At 39.1% G+C, this 17,256-nt stretch overlaps 1 protein-coding gene across 1 annotated transcript in view; it reads left to right on the plus strand.

The window, feature by feature from the left end:
- MEGF10 (multiple EGF like domains 10) overlaps positions 1-17,256 on the plus strand; it is a 147,702-nt gene that overhangs the window by 100,970 nt on the left and 29,476 nt on the right. Inside the window, exons 10-13 of the mRNA XM_073344862.1 lie at positions 2,125-2,299; positions 3,228-3,348; positions 6,437-6,600; positions 10,688-10,790. Of these exons, the coding sequence (XP_073200963.1) occupies positions 2,125-2,299; positions 3,228-3,348; positions 6,437-6,600; positions 10,688-10,790 (563 nt within the window). The remainder of the gene's footprint in view (positions 1-2,124; positions 2,300-3,227; positions 3,349-6,436; positions 6,601-10,687; positions 10,791-17,256) is intronic.

A 17,256-nucleotide genomic window follows, 5' to 3' on the forward strand; every position in this document is an offset into this window, starting at 1 on the left:
GCTTAAATTACTCTATATTATTACCAAATATACTAAAATTTATTTTAGTGCTTATATAGGAAATATACATATATGTCCATAAATTGTGAACAAAAATGAACAGGAAAAAAAGCAGAAATACTTGCAGCATCTCTCAACGTTTATTCTACCTCCCTATCTTAACACACAAATCTTATTGCCAATTAAGCTAACTGCATGAGAACCATCAAAAAACTTCAAAAGTGCTCCAGCTTCCTACATCTAATTACAAATTACAGAATACTAATTTTGGTGTCAATCAATATATGTGCGAGTATGCCTTACTAATACTCACTGGGGGGCACAGAATATCAATGCCTCTGTCTGCCTCATATGCTACACTCTTTAAAAAAGAAAAAAAGGCAGCTCAGAGGATTTATTTCCTGAAATCACTGCACCACTAATTTTCATTTTTTATATATTTATCTTATTTCTTCATGCTATGCTGCCTATTGTTGGGTGGGTTGAGAATGCTTTCCATATCGCTGAATACCTCCTGTAGTGATAAGAAATATGGGGATTATATCCAAAATGCCTCTGGAGGCATACAGAAAAGCAATTAGGTATAGGGAACTTATTTCTCAGGGAACACATTTCTGCTTCTCTTTCTACATCATGTGTTTCCTGAGGTTAACATGTATTTCATTTGAGAATATTTCCATTCCAGCCCCAATTACCTGCAGGTGTTCTAATATTTTAATATACAGACTATTCTCAGCAAACACCACATAGCCTGTTGGTGTGGCTTGATCTGTTTCCATGCACACTAAATAGACCACTCTAAACTTCTCAGTTACTATTCAGTTGAAAAGATCAGGGGCCAGATTTTCCTCTCATTTACAGCAGTTTTACACAAACTAGTCATGCCTTGTTAAAAAGAGACATATACGTTTATTGCCACATTCCCTATTTTCACTTGCGACTATTTTAAGGATGATGATTATTAATTTTTCAACACCCAAAAGTGTCATAGGTACTTTTCATACCTTCAAATAGGAAAAAAAAACAACTCACAGTTTTATTCATGTGTACACACACACACACACACACAAACAGCAAATGAAGGAAGTCTCGAGGCATGTAAAACTTCCTTGATGTCATGGGTCATTTAATGTGTCTGGACTTAGACACATTTTTTCCAGCACACTTCAGGGGACTTTACTTCAATCAGTGCCAGAAGACTATCTTTAAACAGTCTTCCTATTGTAAATATATTTGATTTGGACATTGAGACTTTCCTTTGGTGAGAATTAAGCAAGTGCTTTGTCTGCCAGAGTGCCACAGAGTACTCCATTGTGTCCACTTTTCCAGCACATATATCTTAGCACAGCTGATGATGTCCATTTGTTATGAGGCAACAGCTGTCCAACTAGCCATTCAATAGAACTGCTGTTTCAGGTAGAGACAGCTGGTCTATCACCAGGTATGTACAGTGTAGACTAGACACTTTCTGAAAGGTCACTGAGTTTGACAGTGCCTCTAACTTCTCCCTGTGAAAGTGATTTGGTATCATTTCTTGGAAAGAAGCCAGTTGTACACTTCTCAACCACAGCTTTAAAGAGAGGAGCATTCATATTACTCCTTGAATGTTGCTTTATTAAAGAAACTCATCATCTTTCTCAGACAAAACGATTATATTTCTAAATGGGCTTTGTAAGAAAATAAGATGCTGATTTTAACCATTATTCGAAAAATAATGATGTTTTAGTTACAGCTGAATTACCAAGAAGCATAGATGGAAGCTTGAATTTTTCACCATTTAAATATTTTTAATGTCATGAAATTTATGGTCATGAAGGCTAACTGTAGTGTACTTAGGGTTTTTTTGACACAGAAATAGAAAAGATAGATCTTTTATTTTCAAACTAAATAAACACATAGATTTGTAAGTATGTGTCTTTATGTTGTATTATGTTACATTATACTAATTGTGTGTGTGTTGTGTATGTTTAGTTTGGGGAAAATATATATCTTTATACACAGTATATGAGATCCTTTAAACAACATATCTGTAACAGCATGTCGTTCTCTGAAAAAAAAATACATTGGGATCTTGGTGTCATATTTAGTCCCAAATTATTTATTCCTTTCATCTTCTTCTTCCAGCTGCCACCCTATGTCTGGAGAATGCTCCTGCAAGCCAGGCTGGTCTGGCCTCTACTGTAATGAGACATGTTCTCCTGGATTCTATGGTGAATCTTGTCAACAGATCTGCAGCTGCCAAAATGGTGCTGACTGTGATAGTGTGACTGGAAGATGCATCTGTGCCCCTGGATTTAAGGTAAATAATTCTGAAGTTCACAGTTTATTTTTTTCTTTTCCTGCCTTCAGTTAGGGCCCGATTCAGTGAAATGCTGAGTGTACTCCTTCCTGTGAGGTTAATGGGAGATCATGACATTCAGCTTGTCACTTGTTGGGAGTCGCTTAGCTCCTTGTGGGACAGGCTCGTAAAGGAAAAAATTTGCATTTGGATCTCTTAAAAATAATGTAGTGATGAGAATGGAAAAGTGCTAATAAGGTATACATACCTACTACAACAGAAAGGAATTGGGGGAACTGTGACTGTTGCAGCACTAATCTGTGGATTTAAGTAACTATTTTATAGTAAAAATCTACAGTAAATACAGTTATTTCTACAAATCATGATACCTGATTTCAGTGGTTCTCACAGATGTTTGTTCTTATACAGAAATTTGATGATACTAAAAATGTAACCTTGAAGACGTATTATGGTACTTCTTTTCTTCTGTCAGTAATACTGTGTATAGTAGAAAAAGCACTTTAATCAAATGATATTTTTTGGAATATTGTATATGTCCAAATTGTTTTCTATTACATTACCATTTTACATTACACTTTGCTTTTGTAAATTGCTTCTTTGTACAGTAGTACTGAATATTGGGTTACCCAAGTGCTGGCAGGTATGTGACATGCTCTCCCACATCAACTAATGTAAAACAAATACTTATTGTAGATTTAAAGAGTATTAAGAGCCTTGCTTAATGCTTTCCTGTAAACCCAGGCTGACCTGATGACAGCCTAGAATGTGACATGGTCTGCACATTTTCTTATACAACAGTCAGTCTCTCAGAAAGGGGTAGACAGTCAGTTAAATCTAGGATTAGAGAAAGTGCTGGTGATATTTTATTGTTTGAACTGTCATTGATGTTTTGTCAAATAATTTTTTAATATATTTGTGTATGTTTTAGGATTCTGATTGTGCTACTCCTTGTCCTCCGGGAACCTATGGAGTAAACTGTTCTGCTGTGTGCGACTGCAAAAATCAAGCCGTCTGTTCTCCGGTGGATGGTTCTTGTACCTGCAAAGCAGGTCAGAGTGCCTAACAAATTAGTCTCCCATCTCTGTAATCAGTCATCAGTATACGTTATTTATACACATCAAAATGAGCTTCTGAAATAGAGAAGAAGAAATTAAACTTAAACTAAACTTAAACTAAAAAAGAGCCAGGCACTAACTCCATAACAATGCTGGCTCCCTCCACTGCTCAGAAAGGTGACAAACGGAAAAATTATCTTCTCAGAGACAATTGTGGGCAGCTTGCCTTTGCCACCACTATTCTGCTTTGTATCCACATACCCTTCACATTGCTCTCTGTGCAGGTCACACTGGAGTTGTGGATGCGGGGGGGGGGGAGGGGGGCGGGAATCACTAGTACCCACCCCAAGATAGGATGCTGCTCTCTTCTCTGGAGCTGCTGAGCATAAGTTGCTGTAGGTTTCCTTGTGAGTGTGTTACTTGTCAGCAGCCCTACTTGACTGTATACTTCTTTTCTACTTCCACTCCAAATCAGCATGAATCTGAACAAGCTCCAGGTCACTGCAGCCTCCATCCCACCATGGACACCTGATATTCTTCCTGCCCGTTCAACACCACTATCTATACCCCCAAAATCATCACCTCCACTTTGGCTCCCCCACACCTTTCCAGCTCAATCCTGTGTTCTCCAATCATTCTCTGACCCAGTCCCAACACTTACCCTACTCCCCTTCTCAGCGTCACCATCATTAGTGCGAGGTACTGCTCCTTCATTCCTCGGCACCCCCACTTTATCCCCACTCAGCTGGCTCTGCCTCCATCAGTATCACCCATCCCACTTTCTTTCATAACCCTCTACTTTGCTTGGCACTTTCTCCCTGTCAAATCTTCGATGTACCACCTGCGCCCCAGCTCACCTTCTCCCACAGCAGATGTTGGAGTGAACTTGCCTATATACGGCAGGGATTCAGACTGTTTGCAAATTCTCCAGCCATGTGTTCTGCAGATAGAAAGGAGCATGATAAGAACTTCATTTCCCATCTCCCATACAAGGTTCTGCAGCCTTGCCTCATGTCTCCATGTAGTTCCTGTCCAAAGGAATATTCAAGGTGAAGGCACATGTAAGGATATTTTCTTACACACAGAGAGCCTGAGGTTGTCCCCCATCATCTGCAGGTGGGGAAAACCTTAAAAGCAGGATAACCATCTTGGCTGTGCTCCTGGATTGGTCAGGGGAAATAGACAGGCCACAGAATGCTGAGCAGGGGGATCCTGCGCCTTGTATGTGCCATGGAGCTCTCCTCTAAAGTGCTTCTCTTCTTAGAAGCACAGGAAAGGGTCTTGGAGGTGTGGCAGAATCAGCAGGGAAGTGACTAGTTGATTTGCCGCTCCAGGGATTCGTAGGCCTAAATCCTCCATGTAGCAGGTGTGCTGGCATCCAAGCTACTATTGTAATCTATGTGCTGTAATAGTGGCAGTGGGCAGATTTGGACTTGCAGCTGCTCTTTGCCAAATGGCTGGATTGGGAGAAGTATTGCTTTCCTCAGATCCCTGCCCAAAGGTCATTTGCTTGGGCCTTGTGAGAATTGAACAGAAGGTAGAATTTTACCCAACATAATTAATACTAAGATGAAAAAATAACTGATTTAATTGTTTTACTAAGTATTAAACAGATACTTGTCACAGCAAAAATAGTGTTTGACACAACTGCTAAATAAGGTGAGGATCATACCTACCCCTCTTGCAATGTGTTAGCCCTTTATGGTATTTCTGAAGAGCTCTGGGTGAAATCCCATTGATTTCAGTGGGACCAGGATTTTACCCTCCATTTTCAAATATTCCATGTAATTACACATATTATTTCCCCCAAATTCCTCTACATTTTTTCATTAACAACCATGTTCTTGCCCAGCCCTGGTGATGGAGCAGGGAGCAAGACAGTGAGTCTGTGAAGGGGGGAGTGGGACAGATTTGTGGAGGGTGGGTCAGAGAGAGTTTGGGGAATATGACATACTAGAAACATTCCAAATTTTATATGATTCTTCATGGAATTGTTTACTTTAATGATTCTTGCATTATAGGAGGCAATGTAAGGAGTGAAGGGATAGAATACAAATCCTGAGAAGAGTATTGTAGGAAAATGTGTTTCCATATTTTAATTATTACAATGCAATATTTGCAACAAATATTTTTTCCTGAATGAAGCCCTTAGTTCTGCAGTAAGAAATCCAGAGCACAAGGGAGATTCATGACAACACGTGTTGTGAATAGCTTATTGATTAAATTCAGTACAGTTATTTTTACCCTCACTTACTGTAAACAGAGTATAGAAATAGAAACGTAACTTGTGTCACTGTCGATGATAGCATATGACTACTTGGCTGCTATATCCAATAGATGTACAGTAGCATGTTTTTAAAAGCTTTCTGCTTTTCTGCTTACTTCAGTGTGTACTTCCTGAGTCATTTTTCTGACTTAATCACTTAATGAAGCATCATTTTATAGGCATCTTCTAATTTATACTGGGGTTATTTTTAAATATTCAGAAGGAAGTGGGGAATCTCCTGAAGCATCTCATATCTGTCTTTGGAAAAACCCACCTTACATAATAACTCTTTCACTGATCTATTTTTTTTAACCTTTGTTTTTTTTTCTGCCAAGACCACTGTAATGCCTGCACCATAGCTCTGTCTGCACTGAATGTAGTCTGCAAAGAGCCCATCAGAAAGACTACTATAGAAGTAGCTATATGAGTAACTTTGTTTTTAAGAAGAACTGACCCTATTTTCTAAGGGACCCTATTTTCTTTTTTTATGCTGTCCCTTGCAAAATTCAAAATAGTTCAGTGCATTTCAGTGAGCATTCTCAAGGTGTCCTATTTTCCCTTCAGATGTACTATTAATTGCTTTCATATGTTGACACCCATCTATAATGTGTGCTGTGCACAGCTGTTACAGGTGCACAAGGACACCTCTGTTTGAACTTGAGCAAGGCCTCAGCTGGGAGGACTAATACTCTCTCATAGGCTACATGGTCATCCTTGCTGCTGTGCATCACTGAGAGATTCCAGAAGAGGAACCTCCCAGCAACGGAAGAGAAACATGTTCTTGTTTAATATGACACTTCATTTTTGTTGTGGCAGGTTGGCATGGTGTGGATTGTTCAATAAACTGTCCCAGTGGTACATGGGGTTTTGGCTGTAATTTAACTTGCCAGTGCCTTAACGGAGGGGCTTGCAATGCTCTGGATGGAACCTGTACCTGTGCTCCAGGTTGGAGAGGGGAAAAATGTGAACTCACTTGCCAGGTAATTAAAATTCACTCAATGATGAGCTATAGGGGTTCTGTTATAAGTGGTCTAATCCTGCAAAACTTCCAACTGAGAGTATTTCTACTGAGTACAGTGGGGCTCCTCAGCTGCATATATGAATGTACAATACTTTTTTGTGCCTTCATATTGAAAATTTTACTCCAGATGTTTCACTGACTGTTTCAGAACTTGTTTAAAAGCTTAGTTAGAGACAAATTCTGCTCTTAGTTACAATAAACCAGGAGTCACCCAAACTATTTCAATGACGATATTTCAAAATGAGCATGTAAACAAAAAATATAACCTCTAATTAACAAAAATTACTCTGAATATAAGAATGTGTTTATCTAGGTTAGTTTGTCTTCCAGCATGAAAATAAAACCAAAATGAAAATCTTTCTCTCTCCTTCAACCAGATGTACATAATCTTTTGTTGTAGTAACTTGTCTTCCTCTGCTTCAGGGCTTTGTCTGCTACTTCCAATATTTAAGCAATCTCTCAGGGAACCACAAAAAAATCTGGGTTTTAACAGAGGAAACTTTATAATTAAGATAGAACAAAGTTTTACTCAAGATCTTTGGGGGTACTGTGAGTCAGACACTTCAGACAGGAGAATGCCTAGTAAAGGTGGTGGTCTCTTCATTAAGCTTTACTGCATCTAATTTCTTCCAGCCTGTTGACCCACACCCTTATGCTTCCCCAATTCTATCTCCATCTCTTCTTTATTTGCTTCCAGAGACCTGCAAATCTGTTTGTCTCTTCTCTCTTTTTCTTCTACAGACTCTCCCTCTGGTACAATTGTTTTTCTAGAGTGGGCTAGAAAACTGAGATTTTCCCCAGGAACATTTTAGTAGGAAAATCCCCTTTTGAAATTTTCCCATTGGGAAATTTCAGTTTTCTCACAGGCAATGTATAAAATGTGGGAAAGTAGTTCCCTATTGACCTTTCTCACTGTTCCCCAGTTTTTTCAGCTGGGAAAGAGCAAAAAAATGGGAGCTAAATAAATTATGTTTCACTTTTAGAAGTAACACTTTCAATTTTAAGGGTTAAGAGTTAAAAGTGCAAGTGTTACTTTGTCTTTGAAAGTGTTAATTTCAGAGGGAAAGTAACACTTTCACATTTGACATTAAGTGCTAAGATGTTACTACTGGCAAATGGGAAACCATCAGATATTGACGTGGTGGGGGAAATTCACAATTTCAGAATGAAAACATGGGAATCTTTTTTAAAGAATTGTTTTTTCTCTGCTTTTTTTTTTTGTTTCAAATACATTTCAGAATGAAAAAAAATCATCCAAAAGTTGTTTCCAATGAAATCTTGTCTTCCAATGAAAATAAAATGTTTTGTGAAGACAACTCTCTTCTGGAGTTATGGATAAAGAGAAGCTTTGGGTTAATTCAGTTACAGATGAATTATTTGAATTTCACATGACCCCTGTAAATTCCCCACCCCGCCACTTCCACATCTATGTGTTTTGCTTAGTTCCATTATTTTCAATGAGATGGCAGTGTGAACAGCTGGATTACAACATGTCTAACAGCCGAACCTATGCTACTTCATTGGGTCTGGACTATGCAGCTCTCGGAGCAATCAGGAGTTAAATATTGGGGAGACTGTTTTGCTTTTAATTAATTTTCTCCACAAAGTAACAATATAATATAACTTATACTAAAATGAAAACACATTCTGTACAAACAGAAAACTGATAGGGTACTAACAATATAAGCACATACAATGCTTCCAACAAAAATATGAATTAAGCTCCTAGAAAACAGGTTCAGATTTCTTTAAAACAACCTTGTCTATTTGATTTTGCAAGATGCTGAATGCCCTCAACTTGCATTGGCTTGCATTAGCACCTTCCAATATTGTCTCCTTAAGAGAAAGCTGCTCTTTCGAGGCTGCTAATCCACAGCAGTCCACTATTTTCAGCAAAATGACACCTACAAATACTAACCTTTATCAAATGCTTTTTCCATCTCAAAATTCCATAACATGAGAATAAAAAAAAACTAATTTGAATGTAAGTCTCTACATATGTCTTATCTCTAAGCATAGAGAGATAAAGTGTGTGAGGTAATATCTTTTATTGGACTTCTGTTGAAGAGAGAGACAAGGTTTTGCACTTACACTTAGATCATCTTCTCTAAGCCTGCTGTTTAAATTATAAAATCTTCAAAACAGGGACTGTGTTGAGTACAACGTTGAAAATTAACAAACTAATATTATGAAATACACATCATTTATCCATTAGAGTTTCCATCCATAAATATTTCCCCTCTACTTTTATTATGTGAGAGATGTTTTTGCCAACAAGAAAGTAAATTAGTTATTTGGATCCACTTTAATGTACACATTCATTATTAAATTGATCCTCCTGACTAATACTTTCTCCCAAAAACCACAGATCAGAGGAAGTGCATATGACATAATGTTGTTGTTTTTTTGCCCATATCTCCAACAGTTATTAAACTTGAATCTAGACCCCATTAGTTTTCCTGTGTCCAGTGTGATCTGGGGAAAAAATATTTTATTATTTCAGCCACCATTTCAGGCTGTATACTTAGGCTGGTCATTCCAGTGAGCATAGGACACATCTTTTTACTAAAATTACAGCTCATATTAAAAGTAAGTGAGTTTGCAGTCTTATTTCTGCTATGTCTTATTACAAATTACCCCCTTTCCAGAATATATTTGAGGATTTTCTTTCTTCACAAATCTGATTATATGCAAAAGAAGTACTTTCCTTAATCTCTTCTTCTCCCTTACATTAAAATGGATTATTGAGATAAGTAAGACACTGCTTATTCTTGAGTCGTGTGCAGGGCAGTGTTGTTCTGTTTTGGAATTGAAAGACTGGTAGTTAAATGGCCAAATCCTGTGGAACTCTTTTCTAATGTAGGCATGAGTATCAGGAAACAGCAGATGAAACTTGATTTAGGCTGCATTTCAAGTTCTAATGTTATTATGACAATATGTTTAGCCTTGGTATTTAAATTATCCCACTGTACTAGCTTTTTAAATGGTGCTGTGTGTATTTCTTTTCTTGTTTTCTTTTATGCAGGTGGTACCAGGCACATAAGTGTGATTATACTACCTATTCTGCCTTATATTTCATTTTGGTTCCAACCCCTTTTTCTATAGTTGCATATTACTGCTAAACTTTTCTTTCTTCTGGGAGGTTGAACCTAGTGGTTTTCCTTGGTGCAGTTTCTTGAGTTGGCTTGATGGGGAATTGTCTCTAAAATCAGTTTACCTTCTCCTACTTAACAGAAACTAAATGCAGTTAGAATTGGGATTCCAAAATCCAATGGAAGTCATCTGAATTGCATTGGGGAAACTTAGAGGAGAATTTGACCCCTTATGTCAAATCCATCATATACCAGCTTTCCATCAGTCCACAGAAATGCTACCACACTAAAAAATAATATTACATAATTGTCCCATTTCCTTTTGTGAACAGTAAGCATCCTTCCCCTTGTCAGGTTGCATTTACTGTAATGCAAAAGAAGGGAATTTTAATAAAAAGAAAGTGAGGCTGTTTGTGCTTGTTTATAAAACATGTATATGTAAAATTTAGTCCTAGTGTCACAGCACGCTAAAAGTTGTACTTCCATACTTCTACTTTCTACTGAGTTCATTATAAAAGTCTGGCACTAAGTGGCATCCTTCTTGGCAATCTTAATAGAGAGGTCAAAGACTGAGTCGGGATGGAAACTGAATTACTCCCTCCTTCAAGGTCTCTCCAGGTTTCAGGTCAGGTTTGAGGGCCATTAGAGGGACATTGCAAGGAAGCTGCAGTGCCGCTGTTAACCTTGCAATAACTGTTTTGCAAAAAGAGTTGTCTGTCTGGGATCTGTCAAAAGCATTTAATTAACTTTTTTTTTCTTACCCCTGGCAATAAAAGAATAAAACCACAGACTTTGATTTATTGAAAGCCAGAAAGGTGTTTTACCTTAATTAAGCTGATTAAAGTATAAAAAGGGAAGATTGTTGCTGCTTGAGAGAGGACTGATCAGAACTTGTTCTCCTCTAGCTCTCTTTTTTAGCTCTCATGGTTTCAGCTATGTTTTTTGTTCTGACAGGATGGCACATATGGAATGGACTGTGCTGAACGCTGTGACTGCAGCCATGCAGATGGCTGTCATCCAACCACTGGTTACTGTCGCTGTCTCCCTGGATGGTCAGGTAAAGTAAAGATTAGTATGAGGGTTAAAAAAATTATGACAACCTAAATAAGGTGGGACCCAATCATTCCTTTTGCTCTGGTGGGCAGAGAAGATCCAGACTGGTAGTTTCTAGGATGGGAAGTACAGGAAGATGGGAATGCCACCTCCATGGCATGTGTTCCCTTTCATGTGATCCTTGGAATGTGGAGCTCCCTGGGATCTGGGCTCTGCATACATTTGAGAGTGGAAGGGGGAAGTCACAAAATGCAGCCAACCTCCACACCATGGTCCCTTCAAGAGATGGTCAGTAATTGTGTGGATATCTAAGATAATACTGACAGAAAAAGCCTTGATTTCAGACCCACACCTGCACCATCCCCAAGGAGACTTTCTAACATGCAAGCACCAGGCAGCCAGCCAGTGGGATCATGGCTTCTGCAGAAGCTGTGTTGTCAGTAGAACTGGCTGAAATTTTTTGCACGCAAAGTTTTTCTAATGAAAAATAAGCTTTAAAAAAGCTGAAATTTTGGTAACATTTCTGCAACATTTGTACTGATTTTTTATTTAATTTTTTTGTCAAAATTGTATTTTAAATTGTTACTGAACAGTTATTTGCAGAAAAATATTTTCAGTAAATGAAAATGTTCATTATTTTTAACATGATTTTGATTTTAAAAAATTGATGATAAAAATGTTGTGGAAACTTGCAAAAAACAAACAACTGGGTCCATTTCAAACACTGTGAAACAGAAGAGGTTTAGAAATTTTTTATGAGACTCTTGTTCCATTTTTTCTACCAGCTGTGCAGTAACGCCTCACTTAATGTCATCCTGGTTAATGTTGTTTCGTTGTTACAGCCCTGATCTATTAGAGAACATACTCATTTATAGTTGCGCAATGTTTCCTTATAATGTTGTTTGGCCATGCAGGCTTGCAACCAGGGTTGGGCTGGCAACCCCCATCAGCTCCCCTCCACCACCATCCCCAGTGCCTCCCACCCCCCGGCGGCCTTGTGGAACAGCAACTCCCTGCTTCCTCCCGCGCCTCTTGCCCGTAGCAACCAGCTGTTTTGCGGGTGTTCGGGAGGCTCTGGGGGGACTGGGGAGCAGTGAGGATGCAGCGCTTGACAAGATATATCATATTTTCCTGCTCACAGAAAGTTTGCAAAAAGACTGATTTCCTCAAACATAAGCACTATTTGAATTTACTTGGTTTATTTTATAAGTTTGTTTTTTAACTCTGTAGATAGATCACAGACATTTCAATGTAAGGTATTTGATACTCAATATTTGCAATTCATGTTTTGGTTAGCTGTTGAAATTGGTTATAACTTGCATTATATCGTTTCTGTTCTCTGATCGGTTACATTTAGTTCTTACAGTCAGGAGAGGCACTGACAAAGCCAGTGAGGCTTTGATTCTTGCAGAGAGAGAGAAGGGAATGAGCAAGGATTCATAGACCTTGCCTGAACGATCATTCCAATGTGTGTGATAGTGCCGGGGCGGGGGGGAGGGGGACAAAAATAGGATACTGTACGATTTATTGACTGGCTGAAGAGCTTAAATTAATTTTCACTTGTCACGTTCATACAAAATAACTTTTTGCACAAAAATTCTCATATTGTGTGTGCGGTTCCTGATTGTGAGCATGAGTGTTCAGGGTTGGTGCATGTAATCGGATGTCTTCACAAATTGTGCAGGCATAAGTAGGAAGACCAACTGAAAATTTGTCCATTAGTCTCTTAATCTGGAGGCAAATAGTCATAAAGGCCAACATCATTTTATAAAACTTAAAAGGAAACTTAAAAAATATAACACATTTGTTGTAATGACTTTAGTAGAATCATGACAAGCTTTTTTGTAACGGGTCTTCCCATAAAAATATATTAGAGACTTGAGAATTATAAACTAGGTTGTGGCCAAAACTCTTAAACATAGCACAAGTCTCCAGTCCTATTTGAAGCCAGTTACTGAAAAGAGGGCAGTGACTATGCATATTTGCTTCTTTCAAAGTTAATTTGCTTTTTATACTTAAGGATGAGAAACATTTACCAAAAAAAAAAAAAAAAGCCTCACACGTGATTATGAGTGAAATTGAGTCTTCCTGACAATGTCATCTTGGCAGTGTGTGTAAGAGAGACTAGTTTCAACATGTCAAGGTGTCTAGACATACAGTATCTTATAAACAAGAAGTTTTCTTATACTGTCTGAAAAAATCCTCCACCCACACACCATGGGTCAGACTGACAGCCATGAGGCAGCCACACTTATTTATGAATGTACTTATATTTAGAATGGAAAAAAAAAGACTACTTTAGAAGGAGGTTCTAAAATAGCTGTGCCATAGATTCACATTTTAGTGATGACATTTTGACTGTTGGGAGTAAACAGACTAATAGTGGTGAAGATAGCTTTTGTTATAACAGCAATTTAAACAGATCGGTCGTGTATGAAAAATTAATGGAGATACTGAAACTCAACAACATAAGAAGATTAGATTTTTAAAATGTGTCCCAAATGTATTTGGAGATCATTGAGCTGGTATATGCTAGAATTAAAAACTCCAAATTCTGTAGTTTACAGAGATATCAGACCTGATCCTTCTTCCATTGAGGTCAAGGAGAAATGTACAAGTGGAAGGGACCCCGAGAGGTCATCAAGTCCAGCTGCTTGAAGTGAGGCAGGACCTAGTAAACCTAGACCATCCCTGGCAGATGTTTGTCCAAGCTGTTCTTAAAAACCTTCAATGATGGGGATTCCACAACCTCCCTTAGAAGCCTGTTACAGAGCTTAATGACTCTTAGAGTTAAAAAGGTTTTCTGAATATCTAACCCAGAGATCCCCAATCAGTGGGGCATGCCCCCAGTAGGGTGGCGCAGAGGACATTTGGAGGGGCACGGGGGGCAAGAAGGGGGTGCCATCCAGCTCCACTCCTGGCCCCAGCCCCTACCCTGGCTGCCGGCCCCATGCCTGGGGTCTTGGGTGCCAGCCCTGCTTCTGGGGCTCCGCTCCTGGCCATGGCTGCCAGCCCCGTGCCCAGGGATTTGGCTGCCGGCCCCATCACCAGGGTTGGTTTGGCATGATTTGTTCTTGATAAATCTATGCTAGCTATTTCTTATAACCCTATTATCCTCTAGGTGCTTACAAATTGATTAATAATTTGTTCCAGTATCTTGCCCGGTATTGAAGTTAGGCTGACTGGTCTGTAATTCACTGGGCCCTTTTAGGGTACGTCTACACTGCAATTAAACATCTGTGCCTGGCCCATGTCAGCCAACTCAGGCTCATGGAGCTCAGGCTACAGAACTGTAAAATAGCAGTGTCGATGTCAGGGCTTGGCCTGGGACCCGGGCTCTGGGACCCTTCCCTCTTGCAGGGTTCCAGAGCATGGGCTCCAGCCCAAGCCCAGACATCTATGCTGCGGTTTTATAGCCCAGCAGTCTGAGCCCTGTGAGCCTGAGTGAGGCTACTACGGGTGTTTAATGGAAGTGTAGACATGCCCCTAGTTCCCCTTTTTAAAGACAGGTATTATGTTTTCTCTTCTCCAGTCCTCTGGGACCTCACCCACACTCCATGAGATCTCAAAGATCATTGCTAACAGTTCCTAGATTGATTCAGATAGTTCCTTAAGTACCCTAGGATGAATTTCTTCAGGTCCTACTGACTTGAATACATCTAACTTATCTAAATATTCTTTAACCTGTTCTTTCCCAGTTTTGGCTTGTGTTCCTTTCCCCTTGTTGTTAATATTAAAAAAGAATATTGCTATCAACTTTATTGCCAATATGATCAGTTCTTCGAAAATACTGTGTCTGTGTCTTCCCTTTTAAAAGAAAAGCAGATATTAGGCATTTTCATATGGCAGTTTTGTACATCAGGGGAATATTATGCAATGGATTGATTTTGAGGCATAAAGTATGATCTTAAGAGGGTGCTAAGCAATTGTTAAAGTCGGGAGCAGTTGTAGTATTTATGGGGGAACAGGTACACAGCAAATACATGTAACATTTGGTAGTTAGCACTTTTCCTCAGTTTTCATTATTCCTCCTAAGGGTCATTTGTGTGCCTCGCATCATGGGTAGCATGGTGGGGAAGTAGGGCTACTATGTGTCCTCTTCAGACAGGTGGTTCGGAGAGGGCAGAACAGGGCAGGGTTGGGTGGGGTCCTTGGCTTCACCTCCTCCTCCCAAAACACACTGGGCTGGGGAGCTGCACCAGCATGCTGGGGAATGGTCACTGCACCAGACATCGACCAGGTACAAGTTACTTGTTCTCAGGAGCAGTGAGGAAACTGGCTTCTCCTGAGGCAGTGCAACAATACATTGTCATATACTCTGGTCTTATGGCAAAGTCACAGTTGAGCAGAATGTCAACAAATTAAGATAGTATTTAATTTATTTTTATAAATAAGTTTGCCTTTAATATGAACAATGCCCCCAAAATATTGTTTTGCTTCTAGAAGTCTTTATACTTTTAAGAACAAAATTGTAAACTCACTATTGGATATTACATTGTCATGAGCTACCACAAAGCTCAAGGAGTAATCAGAATCATTTTTTAAAAATCTATTTTATTCCTACGGTATCTTCTGCAGTTACACAGTGAGAGGTTTATGTTAAGAATGTTCATCCTAAAGGAAACCCCACCCTGTTTAGAGAATTCAACTAAGAATGCTCACCGTATAAGAACCCAGCCCTGTTTGGAACTTAAACTAAGAATGTTCACCATATAGAAGCCCCTCCCTGCTTAGAACAGCTAGAATTAATGGAGTGGCTTATTTTCGGGTTCTCACTATTCTGATGCATTCCAGGAGCCGGTTGAATTATTATGGTATAAAAGGGAAGCACCCACACACATTTCAGATGACCTCTGTGCACAGACCCACCCTCTGTACCTTGCCATCTTTCACTCTGATGTTTTTTTTAATGCCTTCATTTGGATGGAGAAGAAGAAATAGGACAGTGGAAAAGAGTAATGTGCTTTAAAATAAGAGAGCCTTAAAACGGAGAGACTTACACACACACACACAAACACCTTATTGTTAAATAGTGACCATTAAATTTGGTACAATGTGTCCATGCACATTAATTTACATATGTATATATTTTTGGCATTTCTAGTTCCCACCTTAAGCACTGGGTACTCTATATCTAATTAAAATAAACAATAAACTACCATTTTAAACCTAATGCACTTGGGTACTATGCGTTGTTCCTCTCAGTAATCATTATCCAGCAACTTCAGTAACATAACAAAGCTATTATCCTTATCCCCTAATTTCACCTCTTCCACAAACAGCCGTAAAAAAAGTGGAGTTTGGAGCAGGCCAGTAAAATTAGCAAATTCAGGCAGTAGCAGGCCAAGTCGATCCATTGAAACAGTGTAAAAAGCACAAGGTTTTATTTCAGACAAGTTAAAATATGCCTTATTTCTTAGTGATAACACATTATTCTTTTGCTGTGTTGCACACTATTTTGTTAGATGTTTGGAGATCCTGAAGTAATACCATGTCACACTGATACTGCACATGCAATTTTAAAAATCAATTTAAGGCTTATATGGCACTGGGGATTATGAAATATGCTATGTATATCAAAACAATAGCACTGGCTTATGGAAAAGACAGATGCAATAATTCCTGTCTATGTTATGCCAGCAACATGTACAGTATTCAACCATATGTTATGCCAGACAGGATGTTGGTGGCTTTTCCCTAATATGGACACCTGCTGATACTAGTCAGATTGTCCGTCACCATATGTGTCTGCTGTAATGAGGAAGTGTTGTGTTTTTACCATGTGATCCTGACATAACTTTGGAAGCCACACTTGTTACTGAATAGAAAAGTGAATTGCCATAATTATCAAAACCTGCCTCACGGATGTAAATAAGCAGGTCCTCTGGGACGCCTGAACTAGAACACACTCTCTCTCTCTCTCTCTCTCTCTTTTAGTCAGTTTGCATTTTTGCATACTGTGGGCTTGTCTCCACTTACCGGTGGGTTGACCCTGTGGCGATTGATCCACCAGGAGTCGATTTAGTGGGTTTACTGAAGACCCACTAAATCGACTGCAGCTCACTCTCCCGTCGACTCCGGTACTCCACCAGAACGACAAGTGTAAGGGGAGTCAACAGGAGAGCATCTCCCATCGACACAGCGTAGCGTGGACCCCATGGGAAGTAGATCTAAGCTATGTTGCTTGAGTTATGCTACTAACGTAACTCAAATTATATAGCTTAGATCAATTTTCCACCCATAGTGTGTGCTATCTTTTGTGTCTTTTTTTCTGTGACTTTCCCTCCCCACATTAACAGCAAAAAATGATCCACTTCAGCGTAGATGAAAAGAGGATCACTGACTCTTTAAAAAGATTACTTGTAAGAAATGGTGTGTATAGCACTAGTACCCTGATGGAATCATAATGCTTAGCTGTGTCTCATAGGCACTATACTGCTGACAGCTGAAGGAGAGTCTTGTTTTGCTCA

Source organism: Lepidochelys kempii, chromosome 5 (genome assembly GCF_965140285.1).
Source record: "Lepidochelys kempii isolate rLepKem1 chromosome 5, rLepKem1.hap1, whole genome shotgun sequence".
Taxonomy (NCBI): Eukaryota; Metazoa; Chordata; order Testudines; family Cheloniidae; genus Lepidochelys; species Lepidochelys kempii.